Source organism: Natator depressus, chromosome 2 (genome assembly GCF_965152275.1).
Source record: "Natator depressus isolate rNatDep1 chromosome 2, rNatDep2.hap1, whole genome shotgun sequence".
NCBI classification, from domain to species: domain Eukaryota; kingdom Metazoa; phylum Chordata; order Testudines; family Cheloniidae; genus Natator; species Natator depressus.
Genome location: NC_134235.1, coordinates 33,164,815 through 33,190,265, shown reverse-complemented (window position 1 = coordinate 33,190,265; position 25,451 = coordinate 33,164,815). Strand labels below are relative to the sequence as shown.

Below are 25,451 nucleotides of genomic sequence, written 5' to 3'. Positions count from 1 at the left end.
GTCTTTTTAGCTGCCATCATCCTGGAGTAATAGACTGAGTACCTGGAGCTGGGGGACTGGTATGTCATCCTCAACTTGAAGAACACATACCTCCGCATATTGATAGTCCCGTCTCAGACATTTTCTCAGGTTCATAGTGAATTGCAACCATTACCAGTTTACAGTCCTGTCCCTCGGGTGTCCACCAACTGCATGACGATTGTGGCCACCTTCCTAGGGAGATGGCACGTGCAGGTGTTCCCATGTCTGGCTTGTCAAGGGCCGCACATACATATGATGCAGTTGACCTTCAACAGTCTGGGGCTATTGCTGAATGTGCCCAAGGCTACCCTATCTGCAACCCAGAGGATAGAGGAGCAGTGCTAGATTCCACCCAAACCAGGGCATTCCTGCCAGAGTCGCAGTTCCAGACTGTGCTTCATTATAGAGGACTTTCAGTGTTCCCCCGGCACGGAGCTGCTTGAAGCTGCTCAGTCACATGGCTGCTTGCACATACATAGTCCAGCATTTGAGGCTGCAGCTCAGACCCTTCAGGCCTGGCTGGCTTCAGTATACCGCCCAAGCAGAGACCTCTTGGACCAGGTAGTCTCACTTCCTCCTCAGGCTGTCGAATCTTTCCAGTGGTAGCTCAACCCTGAGGTGGTTTGCACAGGAGTGATCTTCTCTTGAGTGCAACCATCAATGTTGCTAGACATGGACGCTTCAGCGTTGGGGTGGTGTGCACATCTAGTGAAAATCAGGATGCAAGGCCTCTGGTCCCCAACAGAGCTCTTGTTCCATATCAGTGTCAGAGAGTTGAGGGCAGTTTGCTTAGCCTGTCAAAGCTTCAGATCCCACCTGGTGGCAGGTGTGTATCCGTCATAGTGGACAATACAACAGTGATGTTTATATAAACAGACAGAGTAGAACACACTCCTCTCCCCTATGCCAGGAAGCCCTGAAGCAAGCTGTGAGACTTCTGCATAGCTCGCTCAATACACCTCGAGGCGTTTTACCTTCCGGGATACCAGAACAAGCTGGCGGACCATCTCAGCAGATCCTTCCATGGCCATGAGTGATCAATCCACCCAGACATCATGAGCAGAGTCCAGTACCCCAACCTCAAGTCTCTCCACCTCACAGCATGGAAGCTTCATGGCTAAACCCCATGGAGTTGGCGTGCTCTGAACGTGTCAGGAAGGTCCTACTGGGCAGTCGAAAGCTGTCTGCTAGAGCCACTTACTTAGCCAAGTGGAAGAGATTTTTTTATCTGGGCGACGCAAAGGGGCATGTCTCTGACTCAAGCATCAATACCATCCATCTTAGACTATCTGTTGTACTAGAAGCACTCTGTGTGACGGTGCCCCCCATAAGGCTTTAGGGAAATATGCTTATGAATATATATATGACATAACTGGAATATGTTTATGCTACATATGCCACGTAACATATCTATGTAAAGGTTATGATCTACTGAATCTGTTAATCGTATTTGTATGCATGTATCATTTTTGTATTCGAAGTTATGAATTTTGGCTGTTACTGGCTTGATTTTTAACCTTGTAAAGCATTTGGCCAGTTTCTTGAGAGAGGAATGTGCAAATTAGGTGTCCTGTCAAAAAGCACTTAGCGAATAATGGATCTTGGAATGCTCCAATGCACATAAGAAGTCTACCTGAGGATGTTCAAGGAAGCATGTGAACGTGGCTGCTACCTATACGTTCTGAGACCTGTATGGACATGTGACTTGCCCATGTGACTCCAAAACTCCGTCTTGGAGCTGGACTTTGCATAGGAGAGAGGAGGGAGTCTCCACCCACGAGGGAGTCTATTTAAGCCAGTGGGAGACCCCTCCATTTTGTCTTCAGCTGGCTAAAGAGAGAGCCTCTCCACCACCAAGGATACCTGAAAGAACCTGGAACAAAGGACAGTAACTACAGGGGGTGTGAGTGATTGCTGGACCCAGACTAGAAAGAGACTAGTCTGTAAAAGGAAGTTTACTGGAACTGGTGAGGTTTTTATCTGTATTCAGTTTTATTACTCTACTAGACTTATACTTGTGTGTTTTATTTTATTTTGCTTGGTAATTCACTTCTGTCTGCTGTTACTTGGAACCACTTAAATCCTACTTTCTGTATTTAATAAAATCACTTTTTACTTATTAACCCAGAGTATGTATTAATACCTGCGGGGGAGGGGGGACAGCTGTGCATATCTCTCTATCAGTATTATAGAGGGCGAACAATTTGAGTTTACCCTGTATAAGCCGTATAGAGGGTAAAACGGATTTATTTGGGGTTTGGACCCCATTGGGAGTTGGCATCTGAGTGTTAAAGACAGGAACACTTCCTAAGTTGCTTTCAGTTAAGTCTGCAGCTTTGGAGCACGTGGTTCAGACCCTGGGTCTGTGTTGGAGCAGACTGGCGTGTCTGGCTCAGCAAGACAGGGCGCTGGAGTCCCAAACTGGCAGGGAAAGCAGGGGCAGAAGTAGTCTTGGCACATCAGTTGGCAGTTCCCAAGGGGGTTTCTGTGATCCAGTCCATCACACAGGTCTGGCAGTGTCATCCTTAAAGGTTCACCTAGCAGCCATCTCGGTGGATGGTCGATCAGTCTTCGTTACCTCTATATTAGGTTGTTTTCTCAAGGGCCTGGGCAGCTTATACCCTCCAGTCCACCATCCAGTACTGGCGAGGGATCTGAACATGGTGCTCTCCAGGTTAACGGAACTTCCCTTCGACCCTTAGCAACATGCTCATTCCTCTACCTTTCGTTGAAAGTAGCTTTCCTGTTGGCCAGGAGGATGTCTGAGATCAAAGCCTTGACTGTATATGGAGGTTCAGATATCTTCTACAAAGAAATGGTTCAGTTGCGACTTCCACCAATCTTCCTGGTAAAGGTGGTATCTCAGTTTCACATAAGTCAGGACATTTTCCTTCCAGAGTTTTACCCTAAGCCACACACTGGCAGCCAGGAACAAAGACTCCATTCCCTGGATGTGAGGTGGGCTTTGGCCTTCTATATTGAAAGGACAAAACTGTTCTGGAAGTCCAGTCAGCTATTCGTCGCCATTGCGGACAGGATGAATGGCCTCCCTGTATCATCCCAAAGAATTTTATCTTGGATCACATTTGGGCATGTTATGACTTGTCCAAAGTGCCAGCCCCGATGCTAACAGCTCATTCTACAAGGTACAGGCCTCCTCAGTCACTTGCCTGGCACAAGTACCCGTACAGGAGATTTGCAGGGCAGCAAGCCTGTTCAGTCCACATGTTGACTTAGCATTATGCCATCATCCAGCATGCCAGGGATGATGCAGTTTTCGGCAGAACGGTGCTTCAATCAGTGAGTCCGTGAGCTCCGACCCTTCCTCCAACGGTCTGCTTGGTAGTCACCTACTTGGAATTGACATGAGCAAGCACTTGAAGAGAAAAGGGATACCTACCTTCTCGTAACTGTTCTTTGAAATGTGTTGCTCATGTCCATTCCAAGACCCACCCTCCTTCTCCTCTGTCAGAGCCTCTGGCAAGAAGGAACAGATTTCTTGCTAAAACAGCATAGGTGACTAATGCCAAGAGAGGGTTTGCGGCAAAAAATCCCAACCAGGGGGAGGTGCCTCTCTGCATCCTGGACTTAGGCCCCTGTTTCCAAGAGAGGACTGGAGCTTAGTGCATACCTCTCTGCTTGGCATCTGTTTTTGACTATATATTTTAGGCAAGGAGTCGCCTAGCTTACTGGCTTTTGTGAATCCCATTCTAAAGCGCTTATCTCTCTCCATTCATTTTGTAGGGAACCTAGGCAACCAACTCAGGTTTTATGAATCCAAGTGATTTTCTAATAATCTAAATGTAAAACATGGTTGATGTTCAGCATCACCATGCTTAAGTTTCTCTGTGAATCTATCCCATAGATACTATTTTGTACTGAATACTGCTACTTTCCATATACATTTCTCTTCATTCCTCACTCTAGGTCTGTGGGTGTGCAGATATTCAGCAAAATCCACTGCCTGTCATATCTTATTTCTTTAAGTGTGATAAGGTCATAATGCCTTTTGACAAGTTGGATAATATTGCCCCAGTAGAGCGCATGAAATCTGAAAGCAGCAGGCTTCTTTTGACAATGAATATGTAACTGGTAAACAACATTTTGTCAAACTTTATATGATTGATTGCTGACATATAAACCACAAAAATCTCAGCTTAATTTTCTTTTTTTAAATTTTGTCTTTAGCCGTCAGTTTGGCACTGTTTTCTCTGCAAAATAGGAATATTTACCCAATTTATAAGAATTTCATTTGGTGACAAATTGCAGACATTTAGCATAAAATGCTCATTAGAAATGTGTAGATACTGTCACGTACTATTATTGCATTACCTCTGTCACATCGCTATCTTTTTAAAAATGATCAATGTTTAATTAGCAGTCAACATGTGCATTCACGAGCATGCTTTTAAAAGACTGATCTGCATTGGAGGATCAGATTCCTTTGTTCTTTGAACTCCAGCAGTTGTATCTGCGCATGATCCATACCATCCTTACTGCCAACTCAATCTCTGTAATGGCAGAGATATGAATTGCTGGGGTAGGCTTGGCACAAAGCACTGCATACAGATGCAATAAAATGCTTTCTTTAATCCATGACTATTAAAAAAAAATTTAACACACATTTCACTGTCCCTGAAAGCCCACCCATGGGAAGTTTCTTGCTCTTAGATGCAAATCAGACATTAATATTGCAAATTAAAAACATACAAATATTTACATTTTGTTGTTGTAACTAAGACTGCAATTAGAGGTGGTTGGTCTTAACCCACTCATAGCTCTTTGCATCTCCACTGCTGAGTTGAGTTTGGGATTACAGTATTTAATATGAGAATAGTTACAATCGCTACCTTTTATGCATCCTGTTATGTGGGAACTGGTGCAACCCCGATATTTAGGTTGCCTGTTAATCTTTTAGAATTGGGGGAGTGGGGTGACTTTTTTTTTGAAGCACTAACATCTCCATTGCTTGCAGCAGTCCTTTCAAATTTATCAGGAAGAAAGTCCTGGGGCTAGAAAAGAGCGAACACTCAATTTCATGGGACCAAAAAAGAGCAGCAAAGTTATAAAACCGTTGAAAAGTTGTCATTTTCCTTCTCTTATCTGTTTCCCCAGGAAAACCTTGGTAGCAAGACAAAATAAGTTAAGATTTTGAAAAGCTAGTCACAATGCATCAGCTCTCACTGTACTGGGAATGACTGTCCGCAGTTGTAGTGGAACAGTGTGGGAGAGCTAGCCAAACCTCCTCATCCCCAACCACACCAATCAGATCAGGGACATTGCATGGAGACACCAAGTGGGGGGAGAAGACATCCTGTCCTTCCACCCCTTCAGTTTCTGGAGGATGGGAAGAGAGGGCCAGTGTCTACCCCACCATCCCTTGGACATACTACATGGCACCAGCGACCTATCCCACCTCTCTGGGATAAAAGCCTGCTGCTACTGTCAGCTAATGAAGGTAGTGCTGTAGCTCAACTGGTAGAAGTCTTGTGCAGTGCTGAGGGTTCAGGGTTCAGACCTTTCTGGTGGTGCATGATCATTTTGGGGGTGGGTTGTATGTAAAGCATTTGTTTATCTTTTTTCTTTTAAAAACCACCCTAATTCTACCCACCTTGTTCATAGGTGTTATGATATAGTCTCCCATTTTATGATCACATACTATTTATGTTCTCCCCTCCCTATCCCACTCTGTGCACATAGGATCTAAGTTCCCTCTAAGCTGCATAGTCGCGCAGCCACGGGGGCCTGGACTGGAGAGGTAGGAGGCGTATAGGGCTGCGGCAGGGAGATGCACCTCTTCCCCGGTCCCAGCTCCGGAGCGGCCCGCACCACTAACTTCTCATCCCCGGCCCCCCCCCCACCCCAGCTGAAGCCCTCTTTCTTCCCTCCACCACTCACACACACACCAAAACCCTCTGCCCCAGCCCTGAGCCCCCTGGTCCCTGGCTCCACCCCAAAGCCCTCACCCCCCGCACTGCAACCCTCTGCCTTAGTTCTGAGTCCCCTCACGCACCCCAAACCCCTCATCTCTGGCCCCACCTCACATCACCTCCATATCGGTACACATAACAAAATTCATTCCGCACATGGATGTAAAAAATTAGAGGGAACGTTGTCTAGGATCCCTGCCTCATTCATTGTACAGATTGCATGCACAAAGGGACAGAATTAAAGTTGTCCAGGCAGTTGCAATCTGACTTTACAATCAAATAGCCTTTTTTAAAATATAGAAATGTAGGGCTGGAAGGAACCTCAAGATGTTATCTAGTCCATTCCCTGCACTGAGGCAGGATTAAGTATACTTAGAAAATTGCTGACAGGCATTTGTCTGACTTTGTTCTTAAAAACCTTCAGGGACAGAAATTCCACAACCTCCCTAGATAACCTAATCCACCACTTAACTATCCTTATAGTTACAAAGTTGTTCCTAATATCCAACCTAAATCTCCCTTCTGCAGATTATTCCTTGTTCTACTCTCAGTGGATATGGAGAACAATTGATCACTGTCCTCTTTATAATAACCTCTACATATTTGAAGACGTAGCCTTCTCTTCACTAAACATTTCCACTTCTTTCAACATTTCTTCATAGGTTGGGTTTTCTAAATTTCTTGTTTGTGTTGCTCTCCTCTGGATGCTTTCCAATTTCTCCATATCTTAAAGTGTGTGTCCAAAACTTGATACAGTACTCCAACTGAGACCTCTCTAGTGCCAAGAAAAGTGGAACTTTATCTCTTGTATTTCACAGATGACATTCCTGAGACACATCCCAGAGTGACACTTGCCTTTTTTTTTTCCAACAGCAGCACACTGACATGTATTCAATTTGTGGTCCATTATAATCCACAGATCCTTTTATTCATTAGTATTGCCTAGCCAGTAACTCCTTAATTATGCATTTAATTTTTCCTTCCTAAGTATAGTGCTTTGCACTTATCTTTATTCAACTTCATATTATTGATCTCAGAGCAACTCTCCAATTTGTCAAGATCTTTTGGAATTCTAACTCTGTCCTCCACAGTCCTTGCAACCCCTCCCAGTTTTGTCATCTGCAGACTTGATAAGCATATTATCTGCTCCAGCATCCAAGTTATTAATAATACTATTTAATAATACAGGACTCCATTAGAAACATGCTCCTTGTTTAACAGCAAACCACTGATAACTACTCTGAGTATGGTCTTTCAACCAGTTTTGCACCCAGCTTATAGAAAGTAACTTCATCTAAAATATATTTCTCTAGTTTGCTTATGAGAATGCCACATGGAACTGTGTCAAAAGCCTTGCGAAAGCCCAGATATGTTATGTGCATTGCTTTCCTCATATCTACTTTGCCAGTTACCTGGTCAAAGAAGGAAATTAGATTGTTTCGACATGAATTCTTTTTGTAAGAGCCAACATGGATTTGTCTCTTCACCTTACTGTGCTCTACGTTTAAACAAATTGTTTAGTAACCTGTTCCAGTATCTTTGAGTCTGAAAGTTAGACTGGTGGGTCTGTAATTGCCCAGGTCCTCCTCCTTTGAAGATAAGTACTATGTTAGGAATAAATGGTTAGTTTTCAGAATGGAGAGAGATTAAATAGTGGGGTCTCCCAAGATCTATAGTGAGAATAGTACTGTTTTTTAACATGTTCATAAATGATCTGGATAAAGGATGAAGTGGGAAAGTTTGCAGATGATACTAAATTAATCAAGATAGTTACGTCCAAAGCTGACCGCAAAGAATTACAAAGGGATCTCACTAAACTGGGTGACTGGGCAACAAAATGGCAGATGAAATTCAGTGTTGATAAATGTGAAGTAATGCACATTGAAGAACACAATCCCCAATATACATATAAAATGATGGGGAGCAGTTACTACTAAAGAAAGATCTTGGAGTCATCATGTATAGTTCTCTGAAAACATCTGCTTAATGTATAGCAGCAGTCAAAGCTAACAGAATGTGAGGAACCATTAGGAAAGGGATAGATATTAACACAGAAATTATCATCATGCTACTATATAAATCCATTTTATGCCCACACCTTGAATACTGCATGTGGTTCTGGTAGCCTCATCTCAGAAAGAGATATATTACAACTGGAAAAAGTACAGAGAAAAGCAAAAAAACTGAACAGGGGTATGGAACAACTTCCATATTAGGAGAGAGTAAAAAGATTAGGACTATTCAGCTTTGGAAAAGACAGCTGAGGGGAGATATGATAGAGGTCTATAAAATCATGAATGGTGTGGAGAAAGTGAATAAGGAAGTGTTGTTGTTTACCTCTTCACAGAGCACAAGAACCAAGGGCCACCCAATGAAATTAATAAGCAGCAGGTTTAAAACAAACATAAGGAAGTACTTCTTCATGCAATGCACAGTCACCCTATGGAACTCACTGCCAGGAGATGTAGTTTGGAGGCCAAAAGTATAACTGGGTTCAAAAAAAGAAGTTAATAGAATCATAGGACTAGAAGGGACCTTGAGAAGTCATCTAGTCCAGACCCCTACGCTCATGGCAGGACTAAGTATTATCTAGACCATTCCTGACAAGTGTTTGTCTAACCCTGCTCTTAAAAATCTCCAATGATGGAGATTCCACAACCTCCCTAGGCAATTTTTTCCAGTGCTTAACCACCCTGACAGTTAGGAAGTTTTTCCTAATGTCCAACCTAAACCTCCCTTGCTGCAATTTAAGCGCATTGCTACTTGTCCTATCCTCAGAGGTTTAAGAAGAACAATTCTCCCTCCTGCTTGTAACCATCTTTTATGCACTTGAAAACTGTTATCATGTCCCCTCTGTTTTCTCTTTTCCAGACAAAACAAACCCATTTTTTTTCACTCTTCCCTCATAGGTCATATTTTCTAGACCAGTGGTTCTCAAACTTTTTTTTTTTCAGACCACTTGAAAATTGCTGAGGGTCTCAGCAGACCACTTAATGATCTTTCCAAATGTTTATACCATTAGATAACTATTGTAAAGTGCTTTGGATAAAAGTGCTATATAAACAAAACTTAATAAAGTTTTTTTTGTTTTACAAATAAAAGCACACAACCCTCGCTCCCCTGCCACGGCAGCCACAGAGCTGAGGCTGGAAGGAGGGCCGTCTCTCCCCAGCAGCCGCAGCCCTGGGGCTGGGGAAAGTCGCCTCTTTCTCTAGCCGCTGCAGTCGTGCACATCCCAAATGTCCCCACCCCCTCTTCTTACCCCATTTCTCCTTCCCACCTACCTGCTGTTCCCCCCCAAGGGCACCACCTCACCTTACATGTGTATCTGCTCCAGGGTCCAGGCACCTAATTAGTGGAGCCACGCCTACATGGCTCCCCTGATTAAGTTGGTGGCCCTTCATTCTTTCGTGTGCGGCAGTCCAGGTGCGCACCTTATAAGGAACAATCTGCAGACCACCTGAATGGAGCTTGCGGACCATAGTTTGTGAACCTCTGTTCTAGACCTTTAATCATTTTTGTTGCTCTTTTCTGAACTTTCTCTAATTTGTCCCTATCTTTCCTAATATGTGGCACCCAGAACTGGACACAATATTCCAGTTGAGGCCTAATCAGCGCGGAATAGAGCGGAAGAATTACTTCTCATGTCTTGCTTACAACACTCCTACTAATACATCCCAGAATGATGTTCGCTTTTTTTGCAACAGTGTTACACTGTTGACTCATATTTAACTTGTGGTCCACTATGACCCCCAGATCCCTTTCCACAGTACTCCTTCCTAGGCAGTCATTTCCCATTTTGTATGTGTGCAACTGATTGTTCCTTCTGAAGTGGAATACTTTGCATTTGTCCTTACTGAATTTCATCCTGTTTACTTCAAACCATTTCTCCAGTTTGTCCAGATCATTCATTTTGAATTTTAATCCTATCCTCCAAAGCACTTGCAACCCCTCACAGCTTGGTATCGTCCACAAACTTTATAAGTGTACTCTCTATGCCATTATCTAAATCATTGATGATATTGAACAGAACCGTACCCAGAACTGATCCCTGTGGGGCCCCATTTGTTATGCCCTTCCAGCATGACTGTGAACCACTGATAACTACTCTCTGGGAATGGTTTTCCAACCAGTTTTTCACCCACCTTATAGTAGCTCCATCTAGGTTGCATTTCCCTAGTTTGTCTCGCATGACCTTGTCATAAACAATGTCAAGATATATCACGTCTACCACTTCCCCCCCCCCTCCCCAATACACAAGGCTTGTTACCCTGTTAAAGAAAGCTATCAGGTTGCTTTGATACGATTTGTTCTTGACAAATCCATGCTGACTGTTACTTGTCACCTTATTATCTTCTAGATGTTTGCAAATTGATTGCTTAATTATTTGCTCCATTATCTTTCTAGGTACAGAAGTTAAGCTGACTGGTCTGTAATTCCCTGGGTTGTCCTTATTTCCCTTTTTATAGTTTGGCACTATATTTGCCCCTTTCCAGTCTTCTGGATTCTCTCCCGTCTTCCATGACTTTTCAGAGATAATTGCTAATGGCTCAGATATCTTCAGTCAACTCCTTGAGTATTCTAGCATGCATTTCATCAGGCCCTGGTGACTTGAAGACCTCTAATTTGTCTAAGTAGTGTTTAACTTTTTCACTGGCATTCACTATGTTCGATGTCTAATCACCACCAACCTTCTTGGTGAAAACTGAAACCAAGATGTCATTAAGCACCTTTGCCATTTCTGCATTTTCTGTTTATTCCCTGCCCCCCATCATTGAGTAACTGGCCTACCCTGTCCTTAGTCTTCCTGTTGCTTCTAATGTATCTGTAGAATGTCTCTTGCGTGGTCTCTTGCCGTACTTCCTATCTTTCCAACACAGTGGGATAGTTTGCTCTTGTGCCCTTAATAATGTCTCTTTGAAAAACTCCCAACTGTCTTCAATTGTTTTTCCCCTTAGACTTGTTTCCCTTGGGATCTTACCCACCAAATCCCTGAGTTTCCTAAAGTATGCCTTCTTGAAATCCATTGTCTTTATGTTGCTGTTCTTCCTCCTACCATTCCTTAGAATCATGAACTCTATCATTTCATGATCACTTTCACCCAGGCTGCCTTCCACTTCCAAAATCTCAACCAGTTCCTCCCTATTTGTCAAAATCAACTCTAAAACAGCCTCGTATGAAGGCTATGTCCATCAATACCTATTAGCCAATATGGTCAGGGATGCAAGCCTATGCTGTGGGTGTCCTAAACATCTGACTGCTAGAAGCTGGGACTGGATGACTGGGTGGATCACTCGCTAAAGTGCCCTGTTCTGTTCATTCCCTCTGAAGCATATAGCACTGTACACTATGGAATGACAGGCTACTGGGCTAGATGGACCTTTGGTCTGACCTGATACAACTAGTCTTATGTTCTTATGGAGGATGCAGAGAAGATCACATAGTCAAAACAATGGCCTAGTAAAATGATCTTTGCAGTAGCATTATTGATGGATATGAGCAGGGTAAGATTGCATTTGTCAAGGCCAGAGAGAAGAATGTTGCAGTAACTAAGATGTGAGATCCTGATTAGTGTGGAATAGTCTTTTAACTGCATGAATAGATAGGAAAGGCAGTATATTTGAGACCTTATGCAGAAAGAATAGGCAAGATTTAGATATAACCTGGATATGAGGCCCTAGAAGAGGTCCAAGTCGAAGATAACACCCACGTTGCAGGTCTGAGTGACAAACAGGATCGTGGTGATGTGATAGTAATCAAAATGGGGCAAGAGGGGATGGGAAATTAAGACCTCTGTTTTAGACATGTTGAGCTTGTGCTCAGGGACCAGCACCAACATACCTTCAGATCTTTCTTGTAGTTTTTCTGTCATCTCATTAATTTGTCACTCACTCATAGCCCCCACTACACCCCTGTTCTGCATTGTAGCATTAGTCTTCCCCCTTCCCTTACAATCCCCCCATCTAAGCACCAAATATCTCCTCTTCATGATTACCCTCACCTCTCTAAAGTTCCCATGAGCTCTACTCATTCCTCTCCTCCTTCCAGCACAAATCTAGGTCCCACATCCACATCCTCCTCTTCCTATAGTGACACTTGCCCTAATCCAGGCTCTCCCTCTAATCCCTGTCCTCTCCTCCTCCCTCACCCATTCCTGCCACCATCTGCCCCTCTTATGCCACCATTTCTAATCTCATGCCCATTCCCCTCCATCCCTCTTCCCCATCTCTCATTATCTGTCTCTGGAATGCCCTCTTCATCCCTAAGATCGCAGCACTCCACAACCTCTTCAGATCTTGCTCCTTCCTCCTAACCCCCACACTCCTTCCCACTCACTCTGCTTTTGGACTGCACTGCATGCATCTCTCTTCTCCCCTTCCATATTGCTATCATCCACAAGCTCGTCCCCACCAGCCTGATTTCAACGCCTGGCTCTTTGTATTACTGTTCTCACACTCTTCCATGTATCCTTGGTGACTTCAAGCTGGATGGCAGCTTGTGTAGACATACCCGTGCCAGCTGTACTCTAGCTAGCTTACTGAAAATAGAAGTGAGGATCTTGTGGGGCAGGCTTCAGCACCAGCTGCACAGTCTAATACATACCTGGGTGGTCAGGCAGGCTTATCTACTCCGTACTTAAGCCTGCAGCAAATTTTTAGCAAGCTAGTTAGAGTACACCTGGCATGAGTGCTTCTATACGAGCTGCCATTCACGTACCTGGCTGCAACATAGATATACCCTTAGTGGAAGGAAGAGCAGGTGGTTGTGTCTAAAGAAAAATTGCTAGTCTTGCCAGACCTTTCAGCTTGGTCTTTGCTAGCTGCTGAATAGGTTTAGATTGTGGTTGACAAGAGGTCAAGGGATACATATTGATGACCACACTTTTCAACCATGAGTTTATTTTTGAATATAGAGATGGCCTGTGTGTAAGTATTGACAGTGGAGTTCTGTAGTCATATAACCTACACTTCAACCCTAAAGACTTGGCAAATATCCTTTTAGGAATTAGAGGAATTCTCAAACTTTTTTTGGTGTGGGTCTCCTATTTAATGGTCCAAATGATTCTATTGTTTATTATTATTGCAATACTAAGGTAATGAATAGCCTGTTTAGGCTTTGATCTCCCTTCTCTGGCTAAACTTGGAGATGATGGGATGCGATTAGGTGGTGAACTCAATACTATGTGTATTTCTATGTATTCCAGGTTTTTTTGCATGTCTGAGAGTTTGATTAAAACGACAAATGAAACCATATGAATTCATGAGTCCGTACTACCACCTAAATTAGTTATTCTTTCCCTATTCAGCCAAAAGTGCACATTCCATCACTCTGATATCACCATAGGCTCTCACTATTGTTTTTTGTTGAATGTTTTGATTTCAGAAGTAGGAAGACCTTTAACATAATCAAGAAAACTGAAAACTCTTTGAACAGTAAAATTGTATGCATAATGTGTGCGTATATATAGACGAAACCGTTCAGTAACCACTCATATGTGGTCATTTTTGGGGTAGTATGTGTCAGATAGTTTCATTAGTAGCTAGTGAATAGCAACGTTAGCCCTCGTGCACACGCGCTCGCTCTCTCTCTCTCTCTCATCTGCAGAGCAACATGCTATAGATGCAATGATAGGTCCATAAGCCATTTGAAAGCCTCCTCTGACATCGTGGATATCATCCAATTCATTTTTTAATCCATATGTGAGGCACTGTGTTAGATGGTTTGGATATTCTCACCACAGTCACACAAAGGGGAGTCTTTGATTTTCTACTTGTATATCAAGTAACTGCATCTTCCATGGTTTTTTCAGATGCAGTTCAGTGTGGTCCAAAGTCTGTGTGGCAGGTCGAAACCAGGAAGTCTGTGTGGCTTGTTGGGTCAGTAATAAGGTGCTTGTTTGGAACTTTGTTCAGGTACTTTGCCACTCCCTGGTTAGAGCCAGAGACATGAGGTGGTCACGTGTGTTCCATAGTGGTTTTCACGATTTCGGGCATTTTGGGGGTATGTTATCCATAACCTGTTGGATTGGAAGTTCTGGGTACTCTTCAGTACGTGTAAATTCTCATGCTGTGACTATATCTCAGCAAATAGCTGGAGGTTCAGTGTTTGCTAATTCAGAAAGCTACAGTAGAGGTGTTGATTTTAAAGCCCCTGTGATGATTCCTATGGTCTGATTCAGCTGCCTGTCCATGAGTTGCACAGTACTCTGAAATGGAGTACACCAGGGCCAAGGCCGATGTTCATAGGACCAGGGCTGTTGATTCCCAGCTTGTTCCCGCTAACTTATGATGATGTGCATCTTTGCTTTAGAGGCTCATTTTTTAAGGTGGTCATGAAAGGTCAGTGTGCAGTCAAGAATGATACTGAGATATGTTGGCTTTTCACATAATGCACAATTTCATCACGACTGTGTTTTGTGTGATTCTGTTGTCAAGGTGGAAAGTAAATGTTACCGATTTTGCTTGGATTTGGTCTCAGACGCCACTTTTGGAAGTACTTCTCCATGATCTTAAGGTGAGATGTAAGGGTCACTACTAGCTCTTCTTTGAGTGATTGCTCATGTAAATTTCAGTTAGGTGTGCATGCATGCACCACATGCATGGCAGCCAGAAAGATTTTACCTTAGCAGAACCCGTCGGGTCAGTCCAGGAGTCCCCTGGAGTGGTGCGTCCGTGGCGCTGAATATATAGGGCCCTGCCAAGTCGCCGCCACCTCAGTTCCTTCTTACTGCCTGTGACGGTTAGCTGGAATGCTCATTGTATCCCTTGCTTCGAGCCCTTTCTGTCCCTTAGCAGTTTTCATCTGTAAATGGTTAGTAATAGTGATAGTTGTATATAGACTTTCATTTGAGGGTACTCCCTGTTTCCCCCCTTGTCCCCTGTTACTGGGGCATTCTAGGTTTAAATGCTGCACAGCGTGTGACAAGTCTGTGCTAAGGAGTGACCCCCACACTCCCTGCTTGAAGTGATTGGGGGAAGCCCACCAAAAGGACAGCTGCAAGATCCGCAGAACTCACCCCAGAACTCAGAAGGAGAGGGACCAGTACCTCAAGATCCTTCTGATGGAAGCTGCTCTCCATTCCCATTAGGACTTGGGGTCAGCCAAGCCGACGCTGAGCACCTTGACATCGGTGTGGAGTGCTCTGGCACCGTTGTGGGATGAGTCAGCACTGAGGAAGGACTCTGACAGAGTCCCTCCTATGATGGCTCAACCCGCAAGCAGTGTGTGCGGGTGTCCCTTTCGGCAGACACAGCCAGCCCTCTCACTGGTGACAGACGCATCAGCACTGAGGAGGGCGGCGCACCTGGGAGACCTCAGGACTCAGGGCCTCTGGTCCCAAGCATAGCTTTCACTTCACATTAATGTTGGAGAGCTGAGAGCAGTCCGTCTAGCGTGCCAGACATTCCAAGCCCATTTGGAAGGGAAGTGTGTGTCACTCATGATGGACAATACAACAGCTATGTTTTATGTAAACAGACGGGGGGATGTACGCCCCTCTCCCTTGTGGCAGGAAGCCCTAAAACTGTGGGACTTCTGCTTAGCTCACTCAATACACCTGGAGGCATCATACCTTCCCAGAGTTGAGACTGCGTGGGTGGGCAGGTCGGTCCTTTCAAAGCCACGAGTGGTCCATCTGCCCAGATGTCGTGAATACCATTTTTCAAGAGTGGGGGTTTCCCCAGATAGATCTGTTTGCCACGCAACACAACAGGAAATGGTTCTAGTTCTGCTCCTACCTGAATCACAGTCTGGGCTCCATCATTTCCGCCCATGCCTCTCATTCACAAGGTACTGCTCAAGGTTCGAAGAGACAAAGCCTTGGTAATATTGATAGCTCTAGCCTGGCCCCGAGAGCACTGGTATACGTCTCTCCTAGAAATGTCCATGGAAAACCCAGTCACCTTACCGCTTCTCCTGTGCCCGATAACTCAGGATCACAGCTGCCTCCAGCATCCAAACCTTGAATCTCTTCCCCTCATGTGTTACCAGATTTCCCTGTTACTTTGGGGTATGCTCATTTATTAGGGTTACTCTTCTGGGGTGGGAGGTTCTGTAATTCTATCAATGTACCGCTTGTGTCACTTGTGTTTTCATATGGAGCTCTACTTCTCCCTTCTGCAAGTCCCCTCCCAATGGAGCTATCCTGCAGGACCTAGGTTCCTCATGGCTGGGTTCCTCCAGAACCGGGGACACAGACAGACACACACACACACACACACACACACAGCGGGTCAGTCAGCACTTTCAATCTGAACCCTTATATGCCCCGGGCTCAATAGGCTGGGTCAAGCAGCACGTTCAAACTGCAGCACTTACATGCCACAGGTACCGCACCGGAATAGAGTAAGCCTGAGCAGGCTGGGTCGAACAGCACTTTCAGGCTGCCACCCTTATATGTCACAGGTTCAGCACATTCCTGTCCCCACTTTCACGTTACAATTGTACTGGCAGTAACGCACTTGATGAGCAAACTCCACGTATTTTTGAGCGCTACAGGGATCTTTAGCTTAGGTGAGAGAAGCTTTGCTGCAGAGTAAATGGGGAAGCTAAAAACATAAACAGAGTAAAGTTCAGAGAGAGAAAGAGAGTGGGGGGGGGGAGCAACCAGCTTAACCAAAAAGTTATTTATTGAATAATAGTGATAGCCACACAAGGAGAGCCTAAACAAATAAAAGTTACATTATTAAAGGTTACAAAACTCATATAGAAAACACAGAGAGAGAGAGAGAGAGAGAGATCTGGGATCTCACCAATCCATGAAGCTTGAACTGGTCAGGGTTCCCAGATGATAGGGGTAGCTCAGGGTCCTGAGTGCTGGAGACAGGCAGCGCCCCTAGCCCGATCAGTCAGGAGAAGATGAAATCCCAGTGGAACTGATGCAGAGTTTGGATCCATGCATCAGAACACTTACTTGAGCGTGGGTAGTTTTTTTTTTTTTTTTTGTGGAAGGGTGGTTAATTGGTTCAAGGGTGATGACTCAAGGGTTTTCTTTAGGCTAGACAATAGGAGCTGATCGCTCTTGGCTATGGGTGGTGGTCCCTCCAGGGAGCTCACAATGCAATTAGGCAGCTTCAGTATTTTGGATATCAATCAAGGATTCATTACTAGAATTGGTCTGATAACTGCTGAGTGGGGTGTGTGCAGGTGTAGGTTCATTAACATCTGGAGCAGAGATCCCCCATGATGCAGTGCTTCCCTGTTTTTCTGTTCCCAGAGTTCAGTGCGGTTCTTGCCTTGGAATCTCTGTTCTCCATTCTGTATGCTAATGGAGATGCCTCCCTGTCCCATCTTTGATGCAGATGAGGCTAGGGGAGTTGCCTTAATCTTGTCACCCTTATCAGGAGGGGTCTCGGGTGTCTCCCACCACCCTTCACTGCTCTCTGCAAGTCTTTTCTCTGATCGGTTTTGGCTCAAGCAGAGGCTGGGTGGGGAGGTGTCCTTCATGAGTCAGACAGGCTGTATACTGCGCCCTGGTTCCACAAGAACACAGAGCTGACTGGTATCACACGGCATGGAAGCTCCATGGCTGAACCCAATGGAGCTTGCGTGTTCAGGTTCAGTCAGGGAAGTCCTCCTTGGCAGTAAGAAACCCTCCACTAGGGCTACCTATTTGGCCAAATGGAAAAGATTCACAATATCTCCCCTCTCCAACACTCTCGCCCATACCTATGATATTGGACTATCTCTTCCACCTAAAATGGCAAGGGCTTTCTATGTCTTAAGTAAAGATACACTTGGTTGCTATTTCCGCCTTCCATCCAGGTGTGGAGGGCCGGTCGGTCTTTGCCAACCCAATAGTAGGCCATTTTCTTAAAGGTCTCAACAGACTATACCCTATCCTGGCTTGGGACCTGAACCTGGTGCTCTCCAGGCTAATGGGGCCACCTTTTGAACCGCTTTCAATGTGTTCTCTGCTGTACCTGGCTGCATGTTCTCTGTACAGGTCACTGGCTGTAGGAAGGTGGGAGATCACCCTGCAGCCTCTCCACCCCCGGGACACGGACTCTGTGGTGAGGCCGCCCTGACATAGCACAAGGCCTGGGCCTGCCCCAGAAACACCCTGCCCTTCTGTGCCAGGCGCACCAGGTGTAGGACAGGCAAGCTCAGTCAGGCAGGATCCAAGTGTGGAAGGGCTCGGTGTGGGGGGAACCAGGTGTGCAGTGAGAGGATTCTGTGTGGAACAATCTGGGTGCAGGCAGCTTAGTGGGGGGCTCTGGATGCACAGAGGCTCATTGGGGGGAGGGGGTTTCCAGGTGCATGGGCAATGGGACTCTGCAGGGGGAAAGTGGTTGGGGCACAACCGAGGGGTCTGGGTGTAGGGGTCTCAGCAGCGGGGTCTGGGTGCTGAGGAAGTGGGGCTTGGTGGGGTGGGGATCTGGGTGCCGCTAGTTGGGGGTCAGTGGTGTTGGGGTCTGGATGTGGGGACTCAGGGGTACGGCTCATCAGGGTGGGGGTTTGAGTGCAGGGAGCTCAGTGTGGGGTTGTCTGGGTGCAAGCATGAGGGTCCAGAGGCAGGAGCTCTGGGTTCAGGGGGGGCTCCAGATGCTGTGGTTTGAGATTCAGTGGGGTCAGGTTTTGGTATGGAGGGCTAGGGGAGTCTTGGGTGTATGGGGTGAGGGTTGGTGGGGGTGTCTGGGTATGGGAGGTCTACATGCACGGGGGTTGGATGGATGGGGGAGCAGGGCCCTGTACAGTGACCACTCTGCCCACACTGAGGATCAATGGGGGCAGGAAGCAGGGGAGGATGCTGAGCTTCCTGCAGCTGGGGGAGGTTTCTGGGAGTGGGTCTGACACATCCCCAGCCACTCCTTACAGGGGAAGAGAAAGTCCTGGCCTCGCCTGCCTCCAGCTCAGCCAGGACTAGCAGCTGATCCTGGCTCAGGGTAGAAGCCACTGGCTGAGGTGTCCCCAGCCCTGCGGTGATTTACCTCTCCACCAGCTTCTCTGGGTGCCTGAAATGATATACCTGCGTAGCTAGGCAGAGGTGCATGACTGCTCTTTCAGCTTCCCTTTGCTTCCCTGTCAGCCATTTTTTCTGCGGGGAAGCAAAGAAATCTGTGGGGGACATTAATTCTGCACATGCGCAGTGGCGCAAAATTCCTCCAGGAGTAATCAGAGCAGTCTGTTTGCAGACTCGGGAAGATGACATTTCACTATTCGGCTATCAGTTCACATTACAAAGGTTACCTTTTGGAAGCACAATAGCTAAAAACTTTATAAACTAAATCTTCCATCCTGTAGACTTAAATGGCGTAAGGTCACTAACTTGTTTATTTATGTTACCATAGCACTTAGAAGCCCTAGTCATGGATCAAGACTCCATTGTGCTAGGCATTGTACAAACACAGAACAAAAAAATGGTCCCAGATCATTAATGAACAGCACAGGTCCCATTACAGGTTTCTGGGGAAACTGACCACTTATTCGTACCCTTTGTTTCCTATCTTTTAACAAGTTATTGATTCAGGAGAGGACCTTCCTTGTTATCCCATGAATACTTAGTTTCCTTAAGAGCCTTAGGTGAGGGATCTTGTCAAAGGTTTTCTAAAAATCCAAATACACTCTATCTACTGGATCACCCTGCATGCTTTTTTACTTCCTCAGCGAATTCTAATAAATTGGTGAGGCATGACTTCGCATTACAAAATCTTCCCCAACGAATCATCTTTATGTCTGATAATTCTGTTCTTTACTGTAGGTTCAACCAATTTGCCTGGTATAATAGTTAGGTTCACTGATCATCCTGTAATTGCCAGGATCACCTCTCAAACCCTTTTTAAAAATTGGTGTTACGCTCACTCCCTTCCAGTTATCTGTTACAGAGGTTTGTTTCAGGGTTAGGATACTTACTTGCAGTTATTCTGCAGTTTCATATTTGTGTTTGTTCAGAACAGGGTCATTCTCTCAAAAACACACCCATCAGAAGTGCCAGGATTTAATTCCACATATTTTTATATATGGGATTTAATTCTGGCTCTATTGAAGTCAATGGCAAGAATCCCATTGACTTCAGTATGGCTAGGATTTGACACTTAAATTTTTCATTCAAGATCATACATGGTCCTCCTGTTATGTTTTCTCAAAATCAGTTTAGAATTTGGTATGATCAGTTTTTTCTATGAATAAAATTTAGGTTTGCGTTGCTTTAATGTGCTTTACCAAACAGAAAATGTGCATGGCTGAAATGCTTTACTGAAGTTTCTGATATAAAAAAAGAGATCTGCTTAACAGGATACTTTCTATACAAGTTCTGGGACCAAGTAATAACTTTTAATTATTTCAACACTTGTGTTTGTTACAGGGAATTTATAAAGATACTGCAGTTTAAAATTCAATGCAAAAATTTTGTTAAAGATAATGACGCTGGGAAAAATCCCTGTCCAGTATAGACAAAAATACATTTTGCTGCAGCATAAATTAGTATTTTGAAATGTTCTTATCAGCAGCTTTGATTTCTATATTTTAGTTTTGCTCTTAAGAAAACTAAAACAAAATTGTTCTGTCTCTTTAAATTATTTAGCCTTTTCAACAATCAGTACACTGCAACCACTCTTGAACATAGGAACTCTTTCCTCCCTTGAACTTTCCCTGCTCAGGATGCACTCCAGTGGTAGACAGCATTTACTGATTAGTCCTTCCCCCTGTCAGTCAAGTGTGTGTATCTAGCAAGTTCTTCTGTCACCATAGTGGGGCTCTGTCTATGCCTGGAATTGATAGCAGGTAGAGAGAATGCTTTGAAAAGGTCCTTATGATTTTTACTTTTACATTTTATTTTGGAAAGGAGATGTCTCGTCTCTGGTATGGCAAGAAGGGAAGAAAACACCAACCAATTAATCATAAATACACTCTGGTAATTTTTAGTGAAGTATTTTAATTTCTGTTATTCCTGGCATTCTTGTGATGGTGTGATGCACAGTCTAAGCTACAATTTTTGGAAATTTTAAATTTAGAATTTGTTTACAGGATGCTAAATTTGAGATTGTTTTTGGTCACGTTTTGTATATGCTGTCAGACTAAGCTGGACTACTGCATTCAGTTAACTGCTTATAGCTGAAGCTTTTTAATTATTTGATTAGCATTACATATGGTAAAGTCTGTCTTAGGTTTTGTAAAACATGTATCATTTTGTTATCTAAGAGCTTTCCAATAGCTTCAGTAGCACATTTTGTTTTCTTATTTTATTTTATCAAACTGAATTTGTCTTGTGGATAAATAGTGTTAAATGATTGGTTTTAATAGCCATCTTAAAATATCTGAATTTCTGCTTTATTTTATATAGCTTTCCAGAAGTTACTATAAAAGGTGCATAAATACTAAGTACAGAGAATTTCTAAATCTCTGTAGACTCCCAAGATAGTTTTAACAATTAAAAATATTAATAGTGAAATTCCTATGCTTTTTCCTCTGCTTTATTTAAGAAAATACAGTGAAGAAAATCACTCTTCTCTGCTTACAAAGCTTTAGAAGGCATAGTGGAACACTGGCGGGGGGAATATTCTCAGTGAGATTTCCAAAAATGGTAATACCTTCGAAAGATTGAGTTCAGTGCTGGAGTTGTGGTGCTGTAGAATTGTTTGCATTATTAGAGTGTTTCATTCCAACTCTGGTTATAACAATCTTCCTGATGGAGAAATACCTGTGACTCGTACCACTGTGTTGTTGCTTTTTGTTTTCTGACATATGCTTATAACTTTAGCTACCTACTGTTAATTTCTAATCAGACTGTAAACACAAATGAGTGTGAAATTAGTTTGTACAGTATGACAAGGTCTTGATTTGTAAATGTGTGCTTTCAAAAGTCAGTTTCTTTTTAAATGTGTTTGAAGTTGTAAATCTCCATTTTGCAATAGAGGAAAAAAGTAATATGAAAAGCCTAGTTTAGCGTGTGTCAAAAAGAGTGAACATTATCACAAGAGGATCTGTGGAAGTTCTGGAGAAATGTGAAGTCTTATCAAAATACCCTTTATCAATTTTTTAAAAGGTCAGTTTCTATATTGCTGTAACACGGTCAGAACCCGCCTCTTGTGCTTGCTCCCTTTTCTCTGGCTGATAGTGCCTGCAAACACAGGTCTTTTCGTGGGGACGCACACGCCTCTCGTGGATGGCCTTCTTTCTCTTAGGTGTGAGCCTGCTTTTCTTTTTTTGGTCTTACATCAGGGTGGCACCTGCCTCTCACGAGCACCCCCTTGCCGCTGGTTCTCTCAGCCGGTCTTCAGCAGCTCAGCCCTCTGGCCTAGCCCCACACACTGTCCCCCCTTCTGAGGTATACAGTGCTAAGTTCTTATCACGGCCTTGGTATGGAGCCATAGCTCTTAAGCTTCTTCCCAGAGGCACTGCCTTCTTCAGACACCAGCTAGGACCCATCTTGGTACCTCAACTGGTGTCCTTTTCAGCAGCCCTCCCTAGGCTCAGTCAGCTACCAGACCAGCAGGGCCCATATCGGTATTCTCATCTGATCGGCCAGGTTTTCTGCTCAGTGCCCTGGTCTCAGCCTGCCCACACTGACCTTTCGATGGCTCTGCTGCTATTCTATGCAGCCAGCTAGGCACCCGGTCTTTAGCAGCCTTTGCTGGGCTCAGCTCTGTCTGGTGAGCTCTCTGCACTGAGCTATCCACAGTCCTCCTGTTTATCAGCCAGGCATCTCATCCTGCCTCGTCAAGCTCCACACAGCAACTGAAGGCTTGGCTCTGCTGCTTGCTTTTTATCTGGCCCTTTATTGGTCGCTCCAGCAGCTCCTCTGACTGGCTGCTTTTCTGAAGCCACTCTAGGTTGCCTGGAGGACTTCTCGCTACTCTGGTCTGGGACAGGATGATGCAGGGCTGCAAGGCCTCCAGCAAGGGGTCTCTGGACCTAGTCCACCCTGCCACAATTGCATATCCTAAATATTGGAGATCACAATTCAAAATTGTAGTTTTTTTTTTTTTTAAGTTCAAGACCACCCTATTTAGAAAAAATACTATTCAGTGTTGTGAGCACATCATACTTGAAGACCAACCCTGTGGCTCAGCCAATATCCAACTTTGGCTCTAAAGAAAAGAATTGCTCTGGGATATATTCTTTTGGTTTGGCAACCGTCACTTTTATTTAGGAGGGAAGTCAAACTGAAGGGGAAGAATATAAATAGAGCAGCTTTCTTTTATTATATAAAAATGAGTCAGGTTGGTGGTGGTCAAGCTGAGGAAGGTTAATAGATAGCTCTCACAGACAAGTAGAAATATTTCTGAAGATTATCTTCCCAGTCTGGGGAGACTGAGCTGTGGATTGTTTTCTCCAGTGAAGCAGCATGAAGTTGATGAGCTGAGATAGGACTATTGTAGAAAAAAGGAGCAGGGAACAGAGCATCAAGCTCTTCATACTGTACAATACAGAAGTAAATTGGGAAGTTCAAATAAGTAGTGGCAGTGCCTAAACAGGTATCAGAAATTCCTTTAGTTTCATTAATGTTCTTGTGGAACTGGGATGAAAGCTCAGCTGACATGGACTAACTTAAATATTCTGTATTACCAAAATGATTATAATAGTACAAGAATCTAAATAGAATAGTATTTTTTTCTTGTTGAATATGGCTTTCAAGTATCTGCAACTTAATGCTACTTAAAACTACCTAAGGTTATTTACCTGAAATGTTACTGTGGCAACTGTGATGGGCCTGAATTGGAGGGGAAATCTTGCCAGCCTATCAGTTTGGAACAGCTTCTTGTTTCAAGAGAGAGTGAGCTTCTTATCCAGGGGCATAAAAACCTAGCTGTAAACAAAAGCATTATGCCAATATTTCAGGAAAACAGAAAACATCAGCCTCGCACTTTTTACGGCAAATTTATATGCAACTTCTCCTTTGTCTTCTCCTTTTATTTCTGTGGTATTATAACATAGTAGAAGATGTTAATAGTAAAAAGAAAAGGAGTACTTGTGGCACCTTAGAGACTAACCAATTTATTTGAGCATAAGCTTTCGTGAGCTACAGCTCACTTCATCGATGCATCCTCAAATAAATTGGTTAGTCTCTAAGGTGCCACAAGTACTCCTTTTCTTTTTGCGAATACAGACTAACACGGCTGCTACTCTGAAACCTGATGTTAATAGTGTTAGCATGGGTAAAATGTATAAAACTATTCACTCCCCCAAAGCACTTTACGTAAAGGCATGAGTCAATACAACAGAGCAAACAGTGGGTGTGGTCTCTCTATTTGGAGTGCTTTGCATAGCTGGAATTCTTTGCAGAGCTTCTGTGCAATCTAGCTTGGAAAAAATCAGCATGTTAGTTTAATGCCTGATTTGGGCTGGGGGAAGGGCGGGGGAATATTGGTATATTCTCAGTTGTTGTATATAAGTTGTTATAAAATGTGGAAGTAGCTGTAGAGATTTGTAAGATTTTCATAGATTTGTAAGATTTACAAAATATGGTAGTCCAGCTAACAAGTCAAGAATCCTAAACCAATGGTAGTTGCTCTTTGTGTACCTTTTAGTATATTAAGTTATGAGCAAATAAGTAATTTAACATTCAGGTATATCTTCTGTGCTTTTTACTTTGCCCTGAAATATTAGGAAAGTAATCTGTAGATGACATCTTATTTAATCTCCAGCTCAGAGGCAGAGACCACTGTTTTGTCTACGTTAGGAAGAGAGAGACTGGTTATTTTACACATTTAAGCGGTGGAGGTTTTCAGAGGTGCTGAGCTTCATATAGGAGCTGTTGGGATTGGGTCCAGTGAGACTTGAACCAATGACCCCATTCAACAGAAGCTGCTGCTACACTGCACAAGTATTTCAGCAATATTGAGAGTATGTATATGGGTAACCCTCCACCCGCCCCAGCCCTCAGCATAGGGTTGAGTAACAGTGTAGATGGTCAGGCATGGCTTAAGCAAGTAGAGTACAGACATATATCTGAAGAAGGGTATTTACTCAGGTACTTAGCCTACATGGCTCTCCTTGCCAAAGCGATGACTTTTCATCAGCACTGCTATTTTTAGCCGTGTAGTGCCCTGCTACCTCCCACCTGGTGGATCCTTCCCCCACCACTGGGAAAGACTCAAATAGCGGGTTCAGCCCATGTGTGTTTGAACCCTATGATGCTGTAATAGAGGATGAATTTAAAGCCCCATTAAGTGGCATGATGACTACTGTTTTGTGCGAGGATTTGAGAGTACAGAGTACCAATGCTACATCATTGAAGTCTAAGCTTCAATATGGATTTGAACTCTTAATGCAATTCCTTTTCTCCACAGATGGCTGGTTAAAGCCTGTTTGTGAAGCCCAATTTCTCAGAGGCATTATGATTTGGCTTTTATTTGAAAATATTTGGATTCACATGATGATAAATTTTTGTATTAGCAGTTTGTGAAAATTTTCAAGATTTTGACTTTTCATCCTGAATCAGGATGGAAAAAACTTTGAAATCTCAAACTTTCACAAGATGGGAAAACGGATTCCCACCCATTTCTGAATGGCAGCAGCAGCTTCTGTTGAATGGTGTCATTGGTTCAAGTCTCACTGGAC

General features: G+C 43.9%; 1 protein-coding gene across 5 annotated transcripts in view; it reads left to right on the top strand.

Moving 5' to 3' along the window:
* OXR1 (oxidation resistance 1) overlaps positions 1–25,451 on the top strand; it is a 447,309-nt gene that overhangs the window by 403,231 nt on the left and 18,627 nt on the right. The window contains exon 1 of one of the 5 annotated variants that reach the window (XM_074943953.1): positions 20,520–20,802. The exons of 3 other annotated variants lie outside the window; for them this stretch is intronic. In XM_074943953.1, coding sequence (XP_074800054.1) covers positions 20,701–20,802 — 102 coding nt within the window. In that variant the 5' untranslated portion in view covers positions 20,520–20,700. Of the gene's footprint in view, positions 1–20,519; positions 20,803–25,451 lie in introns of those variants that run through there. One more of the 5 variants, XM_074943954.1, reaches the window with a different exon arrangement.